Below are 22,500 nucleotides of genomic sequence, written 5' to 3' on the forward strand. Positions count from 1 at the left end.
CATCACCATAGGTTCTTGCTCATATGTTATTTCATGAAATTCCTGTGTTGTCAGCCAATTCCTTCTGATACAGTGACTCTGTGTACTCCTTCCATCTTCTTTTGATACTTCCTGGATCATTCAATATTCTACCCAAACTATCTTTATGTATTGCCACCTGTGGCTTGAATTTGTTTTTCAACTCCTTCAGCTAAAGAAACACTGAGCAAGTCCAGCCCTTTTGATTTTCTGACTCTAGCTCTCTGCACATTTCATTATAGTATCTTGCTTTGTCATCCCGAGCTGCCTTTTGAAATTTTCTATTCAGCTCTTTGATATCTTGATTTCTTCCTTTAGCTTTGGCTTCTCGGTGCTCTAATGCAATACTCAGAGTCTTATCTGGCATCCATCTTGGTCTTTTCTTCTTCTTCAGCCTTTGTAATGATCTTTTTCTTTCTTCATGGATGATTTTCTTGATATCCTCCCAGAGCTCATTTGGTCTACGCTCATTGGTCCTCAAGGCCTCAAACCTGTTCCTGAGATGGTTTTGAAATTCGAGTGGGACAGACTTAAGGTCAAATCTTGGTTCCCATGGACTTAATTTTCCTCAACTTCAGCTTAAATTTGCATATGAGTAATTGGTGGTCTGTCCCACAATTAGCACCTGGCCTGGTTTTCATTGCTGATATTGAGCTTCTCCACCGACTCTTTCCACAAATGTAATCGATTTGATTCCTATGCATACCATAAGGTGAAATTCATGTGTATAGCCTGCATTTATGTTTCTTATAAAAGGTATTTGCAATGAATAAATCATTGAATGTGCAGAACTCTATCATTCTATATCCAGCCTCATTTCTCTCACCAAGCCCATGTTTTCCAGCTACTGATACTTCTTCCTTTTTCCCAATTGTTTGTATTCTAGTCACCCATTATTATTAATGCATCTTGATTGCATGTTTGATTAATTTCTGACTGCAAAAGTTGGTAAAAATCTTCTATGTCCTCTTCTTTGGTTCTAGTTGTTGGTGTACATATTTGAATGATAGTGGTATTCACTGAAATTCCTTGTATGCATTTGGATATTATCCTATCGCTCACCACATTGTATTTCAGGATAGATGACTTAGAATGACTTAAAAATAAAATACAGCATCAGGATGGATGGTGAAGTGTTCTAGATTGTTCACAGTTTTAGTCTGCTTGACCCCACAGTCAATACTCTTGGCACCAGCACCCAGGAAATGAAAAGACGTATTGTGTTCGGAAAGTCTGCTTTTAGGAATCTCTCCAAAGTACTGAAGAGCAATGGCGTCAGTCTGGAAACTAAGGTGCACCTGATACAGGCCATGGTCTTTGCAATCACTTGTTATGCATCAGAGAGCTAGACAATCACTAGGGAGGATAGAAGGATAATTCATGCCTTTCAGCTGTGGTTTCAGAGAAGAATCTTGAATATATTACGAATTGCTAAGAAAATGAACAGGTTCATCTTGGAGAGGGTTAAATAAAGCTGCTCCTTGGAGGCAAAGAATATGAAGCTTCATCTGACACACTTTGGACATATTGCAAGGAGGGACCAATCATTTGGAGAGTGACGTTATGCTTGGGAAGGTGGAGGGACAGTGCAGGAAAGGAAGACCCTCTATGAGGTGGATTGATTCAGTGACTGGGGTAATGGGGATGGTGTGTCAGAGACAGTGAGATTGGCACAGGATAGAGTGGGGTTTAGGGCTGTTGTACGTAAGGTCACTATGATTCACAGGTGACTCGACAACACATAACAACAACAACAACAACAACAACGTATACATCCAAAATTTTCAGAAGATAACCAAAGCAGAAACACTGTCAATCTATTTAATCAGTTTTGTTGTTACTGTTTAAATCAGTTTTGTTATTGTTAGATTCTATCTAGTCAATTAGGACTCATAGGAATCCAAAAACTCCCAACAGGTTAGAACCTTTCCCTGTTCTGCAACAGTCAAGATTTGTGTCATGCATAATCAAACCCATTGTTACAGTCACTATGCCAATCTATATTTATTTTTATTTAGAAAGTATTTATTAATGTGAAAGATGTTAGTGCTATGGAGTTTCAAAAATGTCATAAAATAAAAGCTTATGATTGATTTATTTGAACTCTGTATAAAACACTGTACACTTAGTATTTATTACTAAATCTAGCAAGCATAGTAACTCTTTTCAGTAGGTATCACTACTCTTCGTACTCTGCTTAGAGCACTACTATCCTTTTCAGCTTTGTTAGGCCAAATGCCCTAGCTAGCCTGGCCGAGGCCACGAAGGTAGCGCAGATCTGGGTAAGTGAAACAAACAGCAACAATAAACTGTTGCCATTAGGTCAATTCCAACTCCTGACTATCCAATGTTTATCAAAGTAGATCTGTACCCCTTAAGGTTTTTACAAGCTAATATTTTTGAAAATTGCACTGGGAAAATCTGCTGTCAAGGACCTCTCTAAAGTTCTAAAGAGTAAGGATGTTTAAGACTAAAGCATAGCTGATTCAAGTCATCATCATTACAGTTACTTGCTATGCATCTGAAAGTTGAACAATGGATAAGGATGACAGAAGAAGAATTGATGTTGTTGAGGCGTGGTGTTAGAGAAGAGCACTGAATATTCCATGGCCTGCCAAGGGAACAAACAAGTATGTTTTGTAGAGAGTACAGCCAGAGCGCTCCTTGGAGGTGAGAATGGTGAAGCTTCCTCTCATAAACTCTGGACATGTAAAAAAGAGAGGAAGACTCAACAGCATGATGACACAGTCACTATACCAATGACCTCAAGTATATCAGAGATGGTGAGAATGGCACAGGGTAGGACAAGGTTCAGACTTGCTCTTCACAGGGTCTATATGAGTTGAACACCACTCACCAGTACCTAATAACAACAACAATGACTTTTTTGGGTTTTTTTAGAGTTTCAACTTTTTCTTATGCAGCACTTCTTAATGAACTCAACACAAGCTTTTGGTAAGCATTATGGTTGTTGTTTACCGTAGAGTAGAAATTGTCCCATAGCTGACCTCCAGAAAGTTTTCAAGGGCAGTTAATCACATGGGAGGAGACTGTCTTGCTCTAGTGGAGCATCTGGTGGATTTGAACCAAGTGACTTTGGGATTGCACTGCAGCTGCTTACAACTAGGCCAGCAGAGCTCCCTAGTGTATTAAATGTCAGAATCATCCAGGAATGCCTAAGACTGATCAAATGAGAGTGGATTGAAGGACATTGGCTTACTTGATAGTTTAAACCATATAATATCTGTTAGCCAAAATTTGCTGACTAAATTGGAGCTTCCCAATTAAAACAAGCTTGGAAGGAGGAGTGGCATCCACTTCAGAAATGACTAGCTCTCAAAACTCTATGAACAGTCTTCAGGTCTTTTGTTCATAGGGTTGCAATGAGTCATCTATGACTTGAGGGCACTTAACAACAATAACAACAACAACAACAACAAATAACTATAGGAAGTATGGTTCACATGGATCTCACATCAAGAGCACAGTTTACAAGGTGACCACTTCTCCCTGGTTCATTTGAGCTAAGATGACATTCAAAGTGGCTTTCCCAAATCACCAATACAGTGAAAGCAAAATGCTTCTTTGAAAAGGAAGATTTCATTTCTCAAGAAACACAAATGTCTTTGCAAAGAGCAATTCACTCCTATTCTTAATCCCTAAATCATAGACATCTGCTATGAAGAATTTCTTGAGCCCTCAAATAAATCCCCCTGGTCCTGTATTCTTTATGGCATTCTCAAAAGTTAGCATTTGAATAAAACAACAATAACCATTTCTGCGCTCCATCTCCCGATTCCTTTCTGATGGCACATCTAGAATCCTAGGCAGATGAAAGGGATCCATAAGAAAGGGACGATGAGGGTAAGTGGCATGGAAAAATGTTTCAAAAGAATGATACATTTTTAAAGAAGAGAATGTATGTATTTATGAATCTTTATGAAATTATAAACTATATTGATTCAGAAATATTGTAAAGAAATCTTGGACTCCCTTGAAAAAAAATTTTTGCCCTTTCCCTGGCTCTACTCACACTTCTCTATTGCTTTATTTTTTTAGTTCTAGTCGGTTCAAATAAATGCAGTTTTAAAACCCAGTTCCATGGTTGAAGATTCTGAGGGAAGGGATTTAACAGTAGGCTATAAAAATCCCTTAATGTCTTATTTTTGCAGATTTGCAGAAAAGTACAGTAAACCGTCATTGCTCTTCTTTCCCCATCAATATCCCTTGACCTCCGTCATTGACGGTACACAGCAGAATGCGTCTTCATGAGTTTCTTTCTCACAGAACTGTTTCTCCAGCATTGTTGAGACACCTGCGCTCTGACAATCTCTGCAGAATCTCGCAGGCAAACTGATTTGCCGATTGTCCTCTAGAGGAAATTATCAAACATTTAAACGACAATTTTCAAGGAGTAAATTTAGGAGAGGTGCAGACAATTCTAATGGTTTCTTGTTGCCATCTAATCTACATTCTGCACAAGCATCTGGCATCACCCAAGCTCTCCCAGCTATGCTTAACGCTTGTCCATTTCCGGACTCCTTTAAGAATGTCGTTCAGGGTGTACTCACAGGCTATGCGGACAGAGGCCTTCCTGCTCTTGGAGGTGCCCAGGTGACTCCATGCCACACACTGACACCAGTAGTCCTCCGGCCCGTGGAAGTCCTCCACCTGCTGCCTGGTGACATTGATGAACACTTCCCGGACCTTCAAGCCTGATGCACACAGATAGGAGAAGTCAGAGGAGAACATGCCATTTCTCAAACAGAAAGTTAAGGTTAGCGAAACCTTTTCTTTTTAATTAAACAATTCTGTTTTTTAATCAAGGCAAGGTTTTAATTACTTTGACAATAATGTATTACTGCTAATTAAATCCCAACAGCTGAGTAGGCTGGAATGCACGAGTATAAAGTAATAGCAACCAATGTGATTTCAATACAATAGTTTTCACAGTACCTCGCCTTAGTGATTTTCCTTTATCTGTATGTGTAAAATGCGCTACGAGAAATGTAGCACCAAAGCTAATTAAGACAATCACCTGAATAACTGTACGAGGCTGTGATTCTAGGAGTTAAACGGACCACACTTCCAGATTATTCTAAACGTGCCTCTCTGGCATGGCAGTAAGAAAGGCTAGCCCCAGCAGTGTGGCTTAAGTAAAGGACCAACCAAAGCTTGGGCTTTAAATCTCAGAAAAACAGAAAATGTGATATAAAGTGAATGGAACAGTGGGAAATTAGATCAGTTGTACTAAGTCTTAAAGACATGAGAGGAGAGGCCAACAGTAGTTGTTATGTGCCATCAAGTCACCTGGCCAAGAGTATTAAAAAAATGTGTAATGAGGTGAGGAGAAAAGAGACTTTCCGATAAGAGGAATAAATCAGTGGGTTAAGAACTACAAAGCCATTGACTTTCTAATTATTTTTTTATTATTATTCTACATTCTCTTTTGAATAGTTATAAAATGTGTTTGTTGCTTCTCCCTGGGTGGTATATCATCTTTCCTATTTTTCACTAAACACTTTATAAGCCTATCTTTTTTGACAAAGGCAGTCCAAGCGCTTTCCTCCCATCATCAGCTTCTCCTCATCAGTGAAAACATAAGCGTATATGTTTTACATAACTTGCTCTCTCCATCATACACACAGAGAGGTGAGATATAAAAAAGAAGCATCATCGCTGAACCTCACTAGGTCCATATTATCATGGCAAGCATTAACTCATTACATTTCCATATCACAGAGATGGAGTGTCTACTATTGTATTCCCAGTTTGCAGGCGAGAGAACTATGACTGAGAAAGGCTGAGTCACTTGTCTACAGTCACACAGAGAAAACAGCCTAACCAGGTTTGATCTGTATTTGACTACAAGCTCTCCTCAATTAAATTCTGGACCCATTGTTTTAGACACTCATATTTGAGTATGGAAATTAGGCAAGAACATGCACATTCAAGGAAAACTCAAGTGCATGCCTATGCTCTTTCCTTAAAGCTAAGGAAGAAGAATCATTAGTGTAATTTAAAGTCAGTAAGGTATCACTGTAGAGAAAGTTGAACATGATTTTACCTTAGGTGATGGTGTGATATAAAAAAACAAAAAAGGAGATATAGGAGTAGTCAGGCTAGGGAAATATTTTCTTCTTACCCAATCAATAAATTTTATTCATACTAGTGATGAGGCACACAGCCACATAAATCACTGTGAACATTTTGAGCTGAGATATATGTCTTAAATTTGTGGAAGGGAGCTACATAATGACAAACATCTTGGTGACAATCAACAACTCATGTTTCTCCTTTCTGTGTAAGGCATAAAAATATTTCATTTTTCCCTGTCAAGGTGGTAAAAGTTCTGAAAGGAATCGTTGGCACTGCATTTAAAAAGCACAAAGCAAAACAAAAAACCCTCACCTTATTGTTGTCTAGGGGAAACAACTCAATGCTGACCCTCCAGTGGGTTTTTAGTGCTGTCAATCCCACAGAAGGAGATTGCACAACTTCCTCCTGCTGGGAGGAAATGACCCCCTACATGTGTTTATACTATTGTAATGTGATTGTTATTCTTGTCTCTTTGTTTTGATGTTGTTGTTGTTGTTATGTGCCGTCGAGTCCTTTGTGACTCATAGCGACCCTATGTACAACAGCCCTAAACCCTGCTCTATCCTGTGCCAATCGCATGGCCTCTGACACACCCATCCCGAGTACCCCAATCACTGAATCAATCCACCTCATAGAGGGTCTTCCCCTCCTGCGCTGTCCCTCCACCCTACCAAGCATGATGTCCCTCTCCAAAGACCTGTCTCTCCTTACAACATGGCCAAAGTATGTCAGATGAAGCCCCAGAATCCTTGCCTCCAAGGAGCAGCCTGGTTTAATCCTCTCTACGATGAATCTGTTTATTTTCTTGGCAGTCCAGGGTACATTCAATACTCTTCTCCAGCACCACAGCTCAAAGGCATCAATTCTCCTTCTGTCCTCCCTAGTCATTGTCCAACTCTCTGATGCATAACAAGCGATTGAAAAGACCATAGTCTGTATCAGGCGCACCGTTTTAAAATCTCGACTTAAAATAAGTATGCATAAGAGGATGAGGAAGAGAATAAAGAGGAAATGCTTTGCAGAATCAAGAGAAGAAATAGAGAAAGCATAAATAAAGTAAGCCCTCACCTCATGGAAATTTCACATACAGGGAGACTGAGCACCTGTGATCCACAAGATTCTCACAGCTGATTTTACTATTATTATTATTTAAATAGGTCAGCAGGCATTTCTTCCTGGTGTTTCCTTCCCCTATGCCTCCTTCCTACTCTTTCATAGCCTGAGAGCACTGCTGAAACCTGTTTTAGCATGTTGGGAACATACAAGACTCAAATGACAGACAGGTGATGACTTAAATTACCCAGTTCAGAAATCAAACTCTGGTCTCTCACAAAGAAGGTGAGAATTCTATCACTGAATCACCACTATCAGAAAAAAAGATTATCTCCTTTGGAAAGAACTGCTTATAAGGTATATATAATTTGGCATTATCTGCATGACAACAGTCCAGAATAAGAGGTGCATACAAAGTGGACTAGAGGAGGGAAGGGAAGAAATTATGCAACAATGAGTGATTTTTTTTTAAGTGAACTGGGTGAAGAGTTGGGGGGGCGGGGGAATGTTCAACAATGAATAAATGAAAATCCAACTTTTCTGTAAACTTTCATTAAAATCATAATGAAAAAGAAATAGTATCCTTCCTTAAATGAAAAGGACAGAAAGCAGGAGTGAAAATATGAGTGAAGAATCCATTTTGGGAACTGAAAAATCAAGTTTTATAGGTAAAAATAAGGAATAAGGCTTAGGAGAAGAGGACATGTTTTACATTTTTTTTGCCTTACCTTAAGAAAGAAGGGTGAAATGGAGGAGAGAATACAGAATTAGTACAACCAGATAAGAGTTGAAACAATGCTAACATAAGAGTTCCCTGTGACCAGACAGGGCACCCAATGAGGAAGCATAACACTTTTAGAAAACAAGATTTGGCCTAGGAAACACTAGATATACTTAAAAGTCAGACATATATACATTGGAAAATGGACTTTATGAGGAAGAATGTAGCATAGGGATTGGAGGAAGACTCATCTACAGCCAACGTTATGCAGATGATACAAATTTGCTTGCCAAAACTTTGGAGGACCTGATTCATTTGCTGCAGAGGGTCAAAGACTGTAGTCTTCAATATGGATTGAAGCTTAATGTCAAGAAGACAAAGATTCTCAGCACTTGGCTGATTAGCAGCACCATGTTAGATGGAGAAGAGATTGAGGTTGTTAACAATTTCAGTTTGGTCAGTTCCTCTATCACCAATCTTGGCGACAGTAGTCAGGAAATCAAAAAACAAATTGCATAGGGGAAGTCAGCTGTTAGGGATTTCTCCAAAGTGCTAAAGAATAATGATGTCAGTCTATGGACTAAGGTTCACCTGACCCAAGTCATTGTCTTTGCAATTACTTGCTATGTATCAGAGAACTGGACAATGAATAAGTCTGATAGAAGAACTGATGACTTTGAGTGGTCCCGGAAAAGTATTGAATATATATACCATGGACTACCAAGAGAACAAACAGGTCTGTAATGACAAGACTAAGACCAAGTTTTTCCTTGGAGGCAAAGATTTTGAAGCTTCATCTCATATACCTGGGCATGTGGCCAGGAGGGAGTAGTCTTTGGAGAAGAACATGCTTTGGAAAAGAACAGTGCAGGAGAGGAAGATCCTGGATGATAGGGATTGACACAGTAACTGGGAGAAGGTGTGTCAGAGTCAGTGAAATTGGCTCAGGTTGTGGCAGGGTTCAGAGCTATTGTACATACGATTGCTATGAGTTGCAGGTGACTTGAAAGCACATAACAACAACATCAACAACAGGGAACATTCTATTTTTGCCATTTTCCCAGTCTGATCAAAAATTTGTAAATCATCTCTAGGTTACAGATTAAAGTAAACACCAATATAAAATTATTCAGAATTACATTTGTCAATCAGGCAGCTTCTCCATGTGAAACTCATACTTGGCTTCGACTTCATCTAAATGGATAGAAAATGGTACTTGTTGCTTTTGAAAAGTGTTCATCTTAAACCACAGTCCCCTCCATGTGTATGACAATGGACATACTCCTCCATTCTGCCAGAGGTTTTCTGACTCCCTCAGATTAACCTCAACTCAAAAGGAAAAAAAAATGAGCAGTTAGTTAGAAGAATTCCCATAGGATTGGAATGTAAAGCTTGTATAATCCAGCTGTCACCCTTGTACCCATCAGCCCTACTCCTAAACTCCCACAGAGCCTTTTTCCTATAGCATCAAGGTGGCAAGATTCTTTAAATGGACAGGGGAATATCACCTTCCTTCCTTGAAAAAAAATTAATATTGTCTTTCTGGATCACTTTTCTTCCGTCTTTTCAGGCTATGCCCACTGGGATTGTATGAGAAGAGATTGCTCATCTTTCTCTCACTGGGCTGCTGGTGCATTTGAACTTCCAGAAAGACATGACCTTTCAGTGTAGCAGTGCAACTCCCTATAGATTATATCACTAGTTGTTGTTGTTGTTGTGTGACACTGAGTAGGGGGAAAAAACTCATAGTTAACCCTCCAGTGGGTTTTCAGAGGCTGTAAATCACATGTGGGAAGAGGGAATTTGCCCATCTTTCTCGTATGAAGCAACAGGTGGCCTCACTTTTGGATTGGCAGCACAATTCCTTACTACTTGGGTCATTGAGCACCAGAGCACCCTAATATATAGTTGTGGTGGTGGCTGTGTGCCTTCATGTCAGAAACAACCCATAGCTGGTCCTCTGGTGGGTCTTCAGAGGCAGTAAATCACATAGGAGGAGATTGTCCATAATTCTCCTGCAGAGCAGCTGTTGAATTTGAACCGCATGTGTATATAAACCTACTTACAGACATGGATTGCACACATGCATATACACACAAATTGTGCCACTTAATATCCATTCAGGCAACATCCAACAACATGCAAATTTAAGATTCCAAAATGCGTTTTATTGTGTTGGGTTTTTTTAAAAGCGATAGCATTTTGCCTTTTGTTATCATTTCCTTCTACAAGCAGTCTGACTCTACTAAACTGCTTTCTGGGAGAAGTCTAGACACTTTCCTCCTATGTAATTTATAGCTGTTGAAATCTGTTGGAGACTCTGCTATAAGTAGATTCCAACAACATTCTAACAACAACAAAAATGGCTTTGAAGGCTCCAAATCCAGACTCTTAACAGTATTTGGGTTTACATTCTGGTGAGGCAGAGGAATTAGTCCTGGGTTAGGGTTCTCTAGGGTTTTTTGGTGACGGCTGTTCACCAAAGCTGTTCCAAGCTGATTCTGTTGCTCAGGCTGGTGGGAAAGTGAACAGCAGTGAATGTATTCTTCTCCCTTCACACTGGCTTCCTTTCACTTGTTTCCCTCCCCTTCCCTGAGACGTAACTATGGAAAGCAGCTCTGATTAACAACCACCACCACCCCTTTCTTGGCAGAAGTTCATCCAACTGTGATACAGACAAGTGTCTATTTCTATATCTCCAGGGATGGGAGCTAACTTGCTCCTAGAAAATAATAAAGGAGAGCCAAGATTCCAGTCAAATAAAAGATGGCATCTCATAAATAAGAGTAACATTGTACCTTATAACTTGTATAACTCTAATAAGCACGGAAAAGTCCAACCCTTTAAATTGTTGTGCAAATTATAAACATCAGCTTCTGTCATGGAGTAGAGACTTACAGAATATAAAAATATGACTATGGTCCTGATATGCTAATAAGCTCTCTACACTGTTGGATGGTTTAGCTGTACATAGACTAATGTTGGCAGCAGATGAATAATTGCTCTGCATGTACTAAACATAACAGAGCTGCACAGAACTTCATCATTTGTCAGCTTTATTTGTTTAAATGAGAAAAATGCTGACAGCAGTTATTGCTGTAATCCCCTTATTTATCAGACACAAAACACTAGTTACTCCTAGCAGGTCTAATCTCGTTGGTAGACTGAAAGTTGGAAAATTTTTAAACTAATTGAAGGTATAGCCTTCACAGTTCAAAGCAGAGGGAGGTAACAGAAGGGAAAAGAAGTGGAGAAAGGGAGAAAAAAGAATTGAAATCCTTTAGATAAAAGGGCAACCATCTTACATTAAGATCATAACTTTTTCTATAGTAAAGAAGGATTCTAGAGGAGTAGTTAACATTCCGTGCCACGCCAATTCCAGCCTAATGCCCACTAACAGCTGTCCTCAAGCCTTTTATCTACAGTTCATTATCACACTTCCACAAAGCTCATCAGTGGCATCCTGCTGAGGGTATTGCTGCCAACTCGTTCTCAAAGACACCTGATAATGGACACTTGGGGAGGAATTGGAAACAGTTCTCCAGTTCACACCTTGCCTTAAGCTTTGTTTCTTCATACATCTGGAAGTTATCTATTGTGGGATTCTTGACTTACTAAACTGAAAAACTAGGTTCAGGAAGGGAGGCGAGGATGTTTTTCCTTCTATGAGATGATTATTTTTTCTTCTTAATCCAAACCATGTGCACATAATAAGAGACTAGAATGCCAGGCTTAGGTAAACTACTCATGTGCAAGTTCAAGCTGAAGCTAAGGAAAATTAAATCCATGGGAACCAAAATATGACTTTTAGTCTAAACCACCAGAATTTCAGAACCATCTCGGACAGGTTTGAGGCCTTGAGCACTAATGAGTGAAGACCAGGTAAGTTTATGGGAGGATGTCATGAATATTATCCAGGAAGAGCACAAAAGGTCATTACAAAGATAGAGGAGGAGGAAAGACCAAAAGGGATGTCAGAAGAGACTCTGAATATTGCACCAGAGTGCCACGAAGCCAAAGCAGAGGGAAGAATTCAAGCTATTAAAGAGCTGAACAGAAGAGTTCAAAAGGCAGTGTGGGAAGACAAAGTAAAATATTACAATGAAATGTGCAAGGAGCTGGAGTGAGAAAATCAAAAAGGTTGAACTTGTTCAGCATTTCTTAAGCTCAAAGAACTGAAGAACAAATTCAAATCTTGAGTTGCTATGCTTAAGGATACTTCAGGAAGAATATTAAATGATCCAGGAAGTATTTTAAAAAAAAGATGAAAAGAGCATACAGAATGGCAGACACAGAAGAATTTCATGAAACAGCATATGAACAAGAGCCTATGGTGATGAAGGAAGAAGTTCAAACTGTTTTGAAGGAAATAGCAAAGAAGAAGGCCCCAGGAATAGATGGTATACCAATTGACATATTTCAACTAACAGATGCTGCCTTAGATGTGTTCACCAAGTTGTGTCAAGAAATCTGGAGAACAACCACTCGGCCAATTGACAGGAAGAGATCTCTCTTTGTTCCCATGCCAAAGAAAGGTGACCCAACAGAGGGTAGAAATTACTGAATGATATCATTGATATCGCATGCAAGCAAGATTCTGCTGAAGATTATCCAAAAAAGACTGGAACAGCACATCAGCAGAGAACTGCTGGAAGTCCAGGCTGGGTTTAGAAGGGGCTGTAGTACTATGGATATTGTAGTTAGTGCTAGGTGGATCTTGGCTGAAGGCAGGGAGGACCAGAGCAATGTCTATCTGTGTTTCATTGATTATGCAAAGGTATTTGACTGTGTGGATCACAACAAACTGTGGCTGACTCTGAGAAGAATGGTAATCACAGAACACTTGATCATGCCAATGTAAAATCCATACTTGGACCATGCAGCAGTCATCAGAAAAGAGCAATGAAACACTATATGGTTCAAAATTGGGAAGCGTGTATGCCAGGGATGTGTCCGATTCCCATTCCTTTTTAACCTATATGAAGAACAGATTATCTGGGAGGCTGGACTCTATGAGGAGAAGTGTGGCATTAGAATTGGCAGAAGATTCATCAATAATCTGTGTTATACAGATGACACAACCCTTCTTGCTGAAACTGAGGAGGACCTGAAGTGATTGTTGCAGAAGGTCAAGGGCTGCAGCCTTTTTATGTATTAAGGCTCAATATCAAGAAGACAAAGATTCTCACCACTGGGCCAACTGGCAGCACCAGGATGAATGGTGAAGAGATTGAGATTGTTAATAGCTTTAGTTTGATTGGCTCCATAGTCAACACTCTTAGCACCGGCAGCCAGGAAATTAAAAGACATTGCAATGGGAAAGTTTGCTATTAGGGATCTCTCCAAAGTACTGAAGAGCAATGCTGTCACTCTCAAGGTTAAGGTGTTCCTCATACAGGCCATGCTCTTTGCAATCACTTGCTATGCATCAGAGAGCTGGACAATAACTAGGGAGAATAGAAGTAAAACTGATGCCTTTAAACTGTGGTGTTGTAGAAGAGTATTGGATATACCATGGACTAAGTAAACAAACAGGTTCAACCTGGAAAGGGTTAAACCAGGCTGCTCCTTGGAAGCAAGAATTCTGAAGCTTCATCTGATGTACTTTGGACATGTTGCAAGGAGGGACCAGTCCTTGCAGAAGGACGTCATGCTTGGGAGGGTGGAGGGACAGCACAGGAGAGGAAGACCATCTCTGAGGTATATTGATTGAGTGACTAGGGTAATCGGGACAGGTGTGCCAGAGACAGTGAGATTAGCATGGGATAGAATAGGGTTTAGGAGTGTTGTATATAGGGTCGCTATGAGTTGCAGGAGACTTGAAGGCACATAACAGCAACAATAACAGTATTGAAAACTCTTGTTCTCAACTAACATTCATTTAAGCAAGTGTTTTGCTCACTTTTTCTCTGAGCACTGCATTGTAATATTTCATGGTGGCCTGAAGGACTAATCAAGAGAATGGTTATAATGATTACCAAATGCTCCAAACAAGTGTTTTAATGCAACTTGCATACAGCATACTGCGTTGATCCAGTGTTCTGGTGTTTTGTATGTTTGTTTGTTTTTGGAGTGGGGTCAATTATATATAAATAATAGAACCTCATGAAAATCAGTATTCTCTGATTTTCAAGAACTTTCTCTAATTGACCATCATCTCCCAAGATACTTCAGCCTAGATTTAGTTTAGAAATTGTCTTTTATTTCTCAAATTATTTCCTGAGCATGCAGAAAATGCTGCACTCAGCAAAAATGCCTGCGACCATCAGGATTATACAGTAATGGTTTTTGATTCCTGCTCATAGCACACATATATTTAATTATTTTGCATTGTGGGTTTTTTTTTTTTATTCAACTGTTCATACACAAGAGATCTCTGGTGCCTAGGGACAGAAAGCTGCACTGCAATCGTGAAAGCACATGGTGTGAGGCCTCTAGCTGCTCTGTGGGACAAGGATGGGCAATGTCCTCTGAGATTAACTGCCTCTGAAAACTGGCCAGAGGGTCAGTAATGGGTTGGTTCTGTCTTTATAGTACCTAACAATAGCAACAACATATAATTAATGAAAAATTTCTTTCTTAACTCATCTAAGATTTTTTTTAAGTCATTGCTGTGGAGTCAGTACCTACACATAGCTGACCCTGCAGAGGCTTTTCAGGGACAGAAAGAGTTTACCCATCTTTTTTTTTTTTTTGTCCTGAAGAACAGCTATTGGTTTCAAACTGCCTGCCTGTGGTTTGGCAGCACAACTCCTTACCCTCTAGACCACCAGAGCTCGCCAGTAAAACAGAAAACAGTTTGTTTGTTTGTTTGTTTGTTATCAAGTCAAATCTGACTCCTGAGGACTCCACATATGTAAAATACATATGAGCTCTATATGGTTCTTAATAATTCTGATCTCTCCTAAGTAGATCCAAGCCCTTCTCTGTGGTCTTTAGATGGAATGAAATTTACTTTCTCCTAGTTACTATATGAAAGCATTGCCATTTCTGCCACTACCCAAGATTAAAGTATAGAGTACAGACTTGAACAATAAGAAAATCTTCTCTAGACAATTGTTGTTGTTATGTGCCATTGAGTCGCTTGCCACTCAACGTGACCCTATATACAAGAGCTCTAAATGCTGTTCTATCCTGTGCCAACCTAGCCATCTCAAACACACTTATTCCCACCGCTGCAGTCACAGAATCTATCCATCTCATCGAAGGTCTTTCTCTCCTTCACCGCCCCTCGACTCTGCCAAACATGATGACCCTCTCCAAGGACCAGTCACATGCCCAAAGTATGCCTGACAAAGCTTCAGAATCCTTGACTCCAAGGAGCATTCTGGCTTCACCTTCTCCAGGACTAACCTGTTTGTTCTCCTAGCAGTCCATGGTATACTCAACACTCTTCTCCAGCGCCACAGCTCAAAGGCATCCATTTTCTTTCTATCACCGCTATTCACTGCCCAACTCTCTGATGCATAGCACACAATTGCAAAGACTATAGCCCGGATCAGGCCCACCTTAGTATCCCGCCTGACATCGTTGCTCTTCAGTACTCTTGAGAGGTCCCTCATAGATGACTTTCCCAACGCAATTCGTCTCCTGATTTCCTGGCTGCCGTTTCCAAGAGTGTCGATTGTGGAGCCAAGTGAACCAAAACTGTTAACTATTTCAGTCTCTTCACCATAAAACAATAATTAAACAATAGTTTGTTATTATCATTATTGGCGCTTTGATGACTTAGTGTTAAAGAGTTGTGCTGCCAACCCAAAGGTACACTGGTTGAATGCACCAGCTGCTTCACAGCAGAAAGACAGTCTCTCCCTGTTTGATAGAATTCTTCTAAAAACCTATTGGAGGGTCAGTTATAAGTCAGTTCTGACTCTACAGTATGTAACAACAACATTATCATCATCGGTTAATGATCATAACAGTTTATTAAAGTGCTTACATGGAAAAAAATTATTCACACCCAAACATTACCCAAAATTTTGTGTTTCAAACCCACTAGGCAGTGCTACAGAAGAAAAATCTCATAGTTTGCCTCCGTAAAGATAGCAGCCAAGAATGCTCAATGGTGCTCAGTTTTACTCTAATGCTTAGGATTACAACATGTTGTGATCAATGTAATAATACTTGGCTTACATTTATTAATATTATCATATGTATTTGTTTTTGTTTTTTAATCTACCCTTTCCCTACTCCACCACCACCCCTTCCGACTTTTTCCTACACCATTCAGCACCAGTTTCCCACTGACCACCCCCTGATATGATGGTCTAAGTCTCAAGCCATCTGGATTTCTTTGATTCTGACCATATACTGCTGCTTTCAGTCTCTTATGATGTAGCCAGTATGACTTCAATTTAAAGTTGTTAAGTACAACTGTCATGTACAGCTTCTTTCCCTGGAAGGTTCTGAGAAAAAGTCCATGCTCTTAAACTTCCACTCCAGGATTGCCTTTTTGTGGGTTAATACCGCTTGTCTTTTGTTTGCAGCCTGGTGCTGATGTAAGAGGATGGCTTCCCAGGAAAGAGGGATGTGTCCTCCAAAATCAAGAAAGGAGTCTGTCAGGGATGTATTTTGTCTCCATACCTTTTCAATCTGTATTTAGAACAGATGATTCGAGACGCTGGGCTGTATGAGGAGGAATGTGGCATCAGGATTGGTGGAAGAATCATCAACAACCTGCGTTATGCAGATGACACAACCCTGCTTGCTGAAACTGAGGAGGACCTGAAGTGCTTGCGGCAGAAGGTCAAGGACTGCAGCCTCCTATGTGGATTGAAGCTCAACATTAAGAAAACAAAGATTCTCACCACTGGGCCAATCAGTGAGGTAGTTAACAGTTTTAGTTTACTTGGCTCCAAAATCAACACTCTTAGTAACAGCAGCCAGGAAATCAGGAGACGAATTGCATTGGGAAAGCCAGATGTGAGGGACCTCTCAAGAGTACTAAAGAGCAACAACGTCAGGCTGGAGACTAAGGTGTGCCTGATCCAGTCTATAGTCTTCGCAATTAGATGCTATGCATCAGAGAGTTGGACTGTAAATAGGGATGATAGAAAGAGAATTGATGCCTTTGAGCTGTGGTGCTGGAGAAGACTGTTGAATATACCATGGACTGCGAGGAGAACAAACAGGTTTGTCCTGGAGAAGGTGAAGCCAGAATGCTCCTTGGAGTCAAGGATTCGGAAGCTTCGTCTAACATAATTTGGGCATGTTGCAAGGAGGGACCGGTCCTTGGAGAGGGACATCATGTTTGGGAGAGTGGAGGGATGGCATATGAGAGGATGACCCTTGACGAGATGGATCAATTCTGTGAGTGGAGTCGTGGGAATGAGTGTGTTTGAGACAGTGAGGTTGGCACAGGATAGAATGACATTTAGGGCTCCTGTATATAGGGTCACTATGAGTCACAAGTGACTCGATGGCACATAACAACAACAACAACACATGTATTATGTAATACTCTCTTAATAGTACATTGTTATGATTGATATTTGTATTGCTATTTCATATATCCCATATCACAGAGAGTAAATCAAACGTGTCATAATATATATGACACAATTATTCTGTTAGCCTGGAAAATGGCTGCCAACATGTGAGGTGTGTGAGGTGCTGTGGTAAAGGAGAAGTTCAAGATCCCACCCCTCAAAGTGTTTACACCTTTGAGATGGAAACATGTGCTCTTCCCTTGCCAAGTAGAGAAACACATGCTGCTAAGGGTCACCTTGAGGTGCTTCAAACCTGAGATCGTGTTGTCTTACCTGAAAACTGAACACTGTTCTTAGCCAATAATTACGACACAACCCAGGAGTCTGGTAAAGAAACATGAACTTGACATACATTTGAAGTTTCAAAATTCCGAGATAGCAATTAATAATCATCATGAAAATATACATCCCTGGGAGAACTTAGATGTCTTCAGGCCAATATGGTACCCAATGTACAAAATTAAATATAAATAACTAAAAGGGAGAACCATATTTCATTTTACTGACAGATTATTCATTTGGGCCAAATATCTTTTGCCACTTAAACCTACCAATAAGTTTAAAATGTATTTTGTTTGAAAAATAATAGTAATCTTTTGTATATGCACTCTGCCTAGTAATACTCTTTTGTTTCCCCTGGATAATTACTACATGTATTCCTCAAAAGAACCACAAGTTCAGTCTTAAGTACAGAAACTAAGAATACACCCAAACTCTCCAGTTTCTTTTTACACCAGAGATTAGAATTAATCAGCACAGAGGTGTCTGTGGAGGAAAACAAATTAATTTGATAGTGTTGTCTGATAACAGGGAGAGAGGAAACAGCAATGGAGAAGGCATGGTTATTTAGAGGACATGTCCTTTTGAACAGCTCACGTCCACTTCCAGTCTTATGGGGAAGATGGCCATGATTCCCAGTCTTGATATACCAGCCAAAGGGATTCCAATCCCGCTGTAACTCAGACCACTTCTTGCTAGTGGATTATGACTAGCAATCCAGGCATGTTTCATACAACTGCATCTCCCACAGCACCATCACTAGCTCTGAGAATAGTATGTAAATGAAATGTAAAGCAAATTAAAAAGTCACATTCAAGTAACATAATATTATTCTATTCTATTACTGAGGATTATACAACCTCATAGTAATATTAGCATTTATATTTTCTTGAATTGTAGAAGTTCCTAACTAGGTATTCAATATTTGAAGGACAATTACATACTCACTCAAAAATACAATGAAAAATTTGTTGATTATTATGAAAGCTATTTATTATAAGCTAGGTCCTAAGCAGATATGCCATTTGTATCTGGATGCTCCATGGAAGCAAAGATTTTAAAACTCCACCTCACAAACTTTGGGTATATTGCCAGAAGAGGCCAGTCCTTGGAGGAGGACATCATGTTTGGAAGGTTGGCGGGATTGGCACATAGAGGAAGATCTGGAGCAAATGGATTGGATCAAAACTGAGTTAATGAGGGTAAGTGTGTCATAGTGCAGTGTTTGCAAACAGTTGTCTTTTTTAGCCATTACGGTTAACTCTTCCTTGTCTCCATCTATTATAGTCTTGTAAATCAGCATAGTCTTATAAACCATCAATAGGTGTGGTACTAGGATAAGAGATATTGTGTCTTCACTTGAGGAGAGCTCGACTTGCAATGGCAAGACTTGAGGGAGATTGGAACAGACCCTGTTGGTGAGACCCTTGTGATGGTATTGGAGAGAAGTGGCATTGCTTTGGAGAAACCGCAGCAAGGTGCAAACAGAGGAACCCTGAGATAAAGGCCACAATTATAGGTGCTTTCTGTTCTTTACAGATGCTTGAAGGATAAGCAGACATAACTTGCTGGTTGCTTGTTTGCTTGGAGGTAAGCCTTGATGAATGATTTGGATTTGACTACTGAATTGAAATCAGAGCCTGGACCACTTGAGAAATTGTGCCTTAAAACGTGGGCTAAAACCTGGACTTTTTTAAGTGATATCCTTTGCCTCCCTCATTCCCTCTCCAAATTCCTTCCCTAATAAACTCCATTTTTGGTACCATAACTATGAGTCTGTAATGAATAAATGAACCTTTGCTGGTGTGGTAGATCTAGAGGCATCATGGGACTGGGCTGTGCTCTCTTTATCTGCTTTCTACTCTGAGGCAGTGAGGGACTATGCTATTCTTACTCACTCTGGCTCTTTCAGAGAGATGTTCTGGCTTTGTGCCTCTATGTCCTGTTTCTTCTTCTTTAAACAGAGAAAGTGAGATTGGCTAAGGATAGGGCAGGGTTCAGAGCTATTGTTCATAGAGTCATTATGAGTAACAGTCAACTCCACAGTACATAACAAAACCAACAATAATTCTCACAATAGCTCAATGTGATGAATATATTATTATTGCCTTTCTTCATGTGTGAAGAAACTGGGGTGAAAAGAATGTCATCCACAGCATTCTATCACTAAGGAGTTGATAAATAGAGAGCCAGATTTCAAGCATGCCATCAATGCCCTTGCTCTTAACCATTAATCTATAGTCAGGTTTGGTTTGGTTTGTGGGTGTTTTATTTTTCCTGCAGTAGATACTTAGTATTTGCATTTCAAATAAGTAAATATATTTCTGAATGGTGTTTAATAGAAAACACACAAAAAATGCAGACATTGCTTAAGAATGTGAATTTTGGAGTAAAATGTAGAACAAAATGTACAATGCACAAATGACTGACTGTAAAAAAAAAAACCACCCAGTTGATTTTGTAAACTTTCCCTCAAACCATAACAGAAAAAAATAATTCGAGGTTTGGGGAAAATATCTTAGGGATTGTTATTAAATTACATAAGATTATTATTGTGAGCTTTTTCTGCTTGCTAAAGATGAAATAGTACTAAATGCTCTCCAATCTTTTGTAGGAAAGATTAAATTAGACACAAGAGACCATCATATGCTGCCACAGTATATGTTGGGGATTCATAATAGCTTCTGGAAATCCTTTTGAGAATATGTCAGTCCTCTCTCAGATGCAAAGTGCTGAACAAGATTAACTCTGGGGTAGGTGGGGGAAAAGCTTCTATAAAAGTGAGTTTTAAACCTACAAACTGTCAGTGGAACACTTGAGAGATTGATTATTTCTGTGTTATGTGGCCTAAAATATATGCTTCCCAAATGTGCATTGGTGATTTGTGAGTCATTGAAGATTACTTCAAATTAATGACTTTCTGGAAAGATACTATACTCAAATCCCCATCACCATCACAGAAAAGTTCTTAGATATAAACTTTAAAGATTTAATACATTTTTATTTCTACTCATCTCCCTTTCCTCAACACAATCCATTAACCTTCCCCCCCCCCAGAGACTGTCTCCAGTTGTTTAAAAAGGAAATCACACACAATGAAATCCCTGAAATGATATTCTTTAAGAAGAAAAATATTAGTTTACCAGAGTTGAGACTTTCCACATAACACACTGGAATAGGCACTATTCCACTTGTTAAAGTTCAGTATCTCAGAGGTAGAATAAGAGTCATGGAGTATTGGTAAGGGGAAGTCCATTTTTATTGAACAATAAAGAATTGGTTTTATTTATTGATAACTCATCTTCCCACAAGCACAATTATCTTGTCAAGATGTATTGTTTTGCTTGTTATATTATTGAAGAGTGTGTGTGTGTGTGTGTGTGTGTGTGTTCATGTGCACACACACACATCTGTTACACTGAAACTCTTCATTTCTGTATTACTGAACACCCTTTTCTTAAGGACATGAATCTTGGATTGGGATTACCTCTTAACTCTAGGCTTCCAGATGTTAACAGAAGAAAAACAGAAGGAAGAAGAGTTCCTATATTTCCAAATGAAATGAGGCAGAACAAATGAGAGAAGATCCCTTGACTTGTGCAGAGAACTAAAAGGGTACATTACTAAGAGATACAACTACCTCTGTGCAAACACAGTAATTCATGTCAAATAAATTGTACTTTTTGCAGGAAAGAACTCTAGCAAAGGGTTTTTCAAGCTAAATTGCATGAAAAGACACAATCCTTTTTCTTCTTATTTGAACTCTTAGATGACAGGGCCAAATTACCAGAAAGACCAAAGGCATTTTGCAGCATTTAGCAACTGAAAGGACTTACTGCTTCCAATTTGGAAATGAAAAAGGTTTGGTATCCTTCCCAAGTATTTTCAGATCCTATAACCTTTTTGGGAAATTCTCTGGGATTCCAGCAGACATGGAGAATTATTGTCCAAAGACCCTTCTGGTGCCGCTCCAATAGAACTTAGGAAAAAAGCAGACAATTTTCTCTCTCTGGTCAAAGCTCCTACTGTCCTTGGCCTCTCAGTGTCATGTACGTCTACTGGACGTGGAGGGATTATTTTACACACCCAATCAAAGCCATTAAGTCTGTAAAGATAGTAGAGTCCTATTCTCTAGCTCTGCACTGAAGAACCCAAGGGAGGTAATGCATCTGTTTTTCAATACCTCAGATCATTTGGTTTCCACCCTTAATTGCACTTATGTATTGGTTGGAGGTATAATGTCTGCACTCATCTAGCTCCAGTTTCCACTACTCCACTATTAACACATACCTTAGGAAACATAATTGCAATGTGTGGTAGACAGTGATTTTCATTAACTGCACAGAAGAAAACTGTTTAGGGAAAGACATTTCGTTTCTATTGATTCAATCAAAATAACCTATAAGAAAAGGTTGTGCTTATTAAATTCTTTCATAAAAAGGTAACTGTTAAATTCTTTCACAGCAGAATTTTTTTAAAAAAATGGTATGCAATCCCTTCAGATTTTGTCATTTATTATTTTCTTTTTTGTTCTGCCCAGTTAGTTTGAAATATATGACTTTTATTGGCCTGTTTTTGACAGAAAGTGAAGACAGGGAGACTTTTACATGGAGGCAGAGAATGCAATAAAAGCTGCTCTCCACAAGACAGCGAGTTGCCTAGCAATACTGAAAGAATTAAAAGGAGATGCAATAACAAAACAGAATGCTGAGAAATTACAAGAGAGCGCAATGTTAAATTGACCTGCAATACATATCAAGAAGTCTTTAAATAAGACAGGATATAGGATTTGCTAGCAATGGTGTGAAAAATTGACTGATCATTTTTCAATGATCTTTCTGT

The 22,500-nt window shown here is 39.4% G+C and overlaps 1 protein-coding gene across 1 annotated transcript in view; it reads right to left on the reverse strand.

Annotated features, from left to right (window-relative positions):
• The window catches only part of UNC5D (unc-5 homolog D (C. elegans)), a gene marked incomplete at its 5' end in the record, with an annotated part of 423,355 nt that overhangs the window by 394,990 nt on the left and 5,865 nt on the right, over positions 1-22,500 (reverse strand). The window contains one exon of the mRNA XM_006896652.1: positions 4,590-4,733. Coding sequence (XP_006896714.1) covers positions 4,590-4,733 — 144 coding nt within the window. The remainder of the gene's footprint in view (positions 1-4,589; positions 4,734-22,500) is intronic.

The sequence above is a fragment of the Elephantulus edwardii genome, unplaced genomic scaffold (assembly GCF_000299155.1).
Source record: "Elephantulus edwardii isolate Elephantulus edwardi_28Jun2011 unplaced genomic scaffold, EleEdw1.0 scaffold00187, whole genome shotgun sequence".
In the NCBI taxonomy this organism is placed as follows: Eukaryota; Metazoa; Chordata; class Mammalia; order Macroscelidea; family Macroscelididae; genus Elephantulus; species Elephantulus edwardii.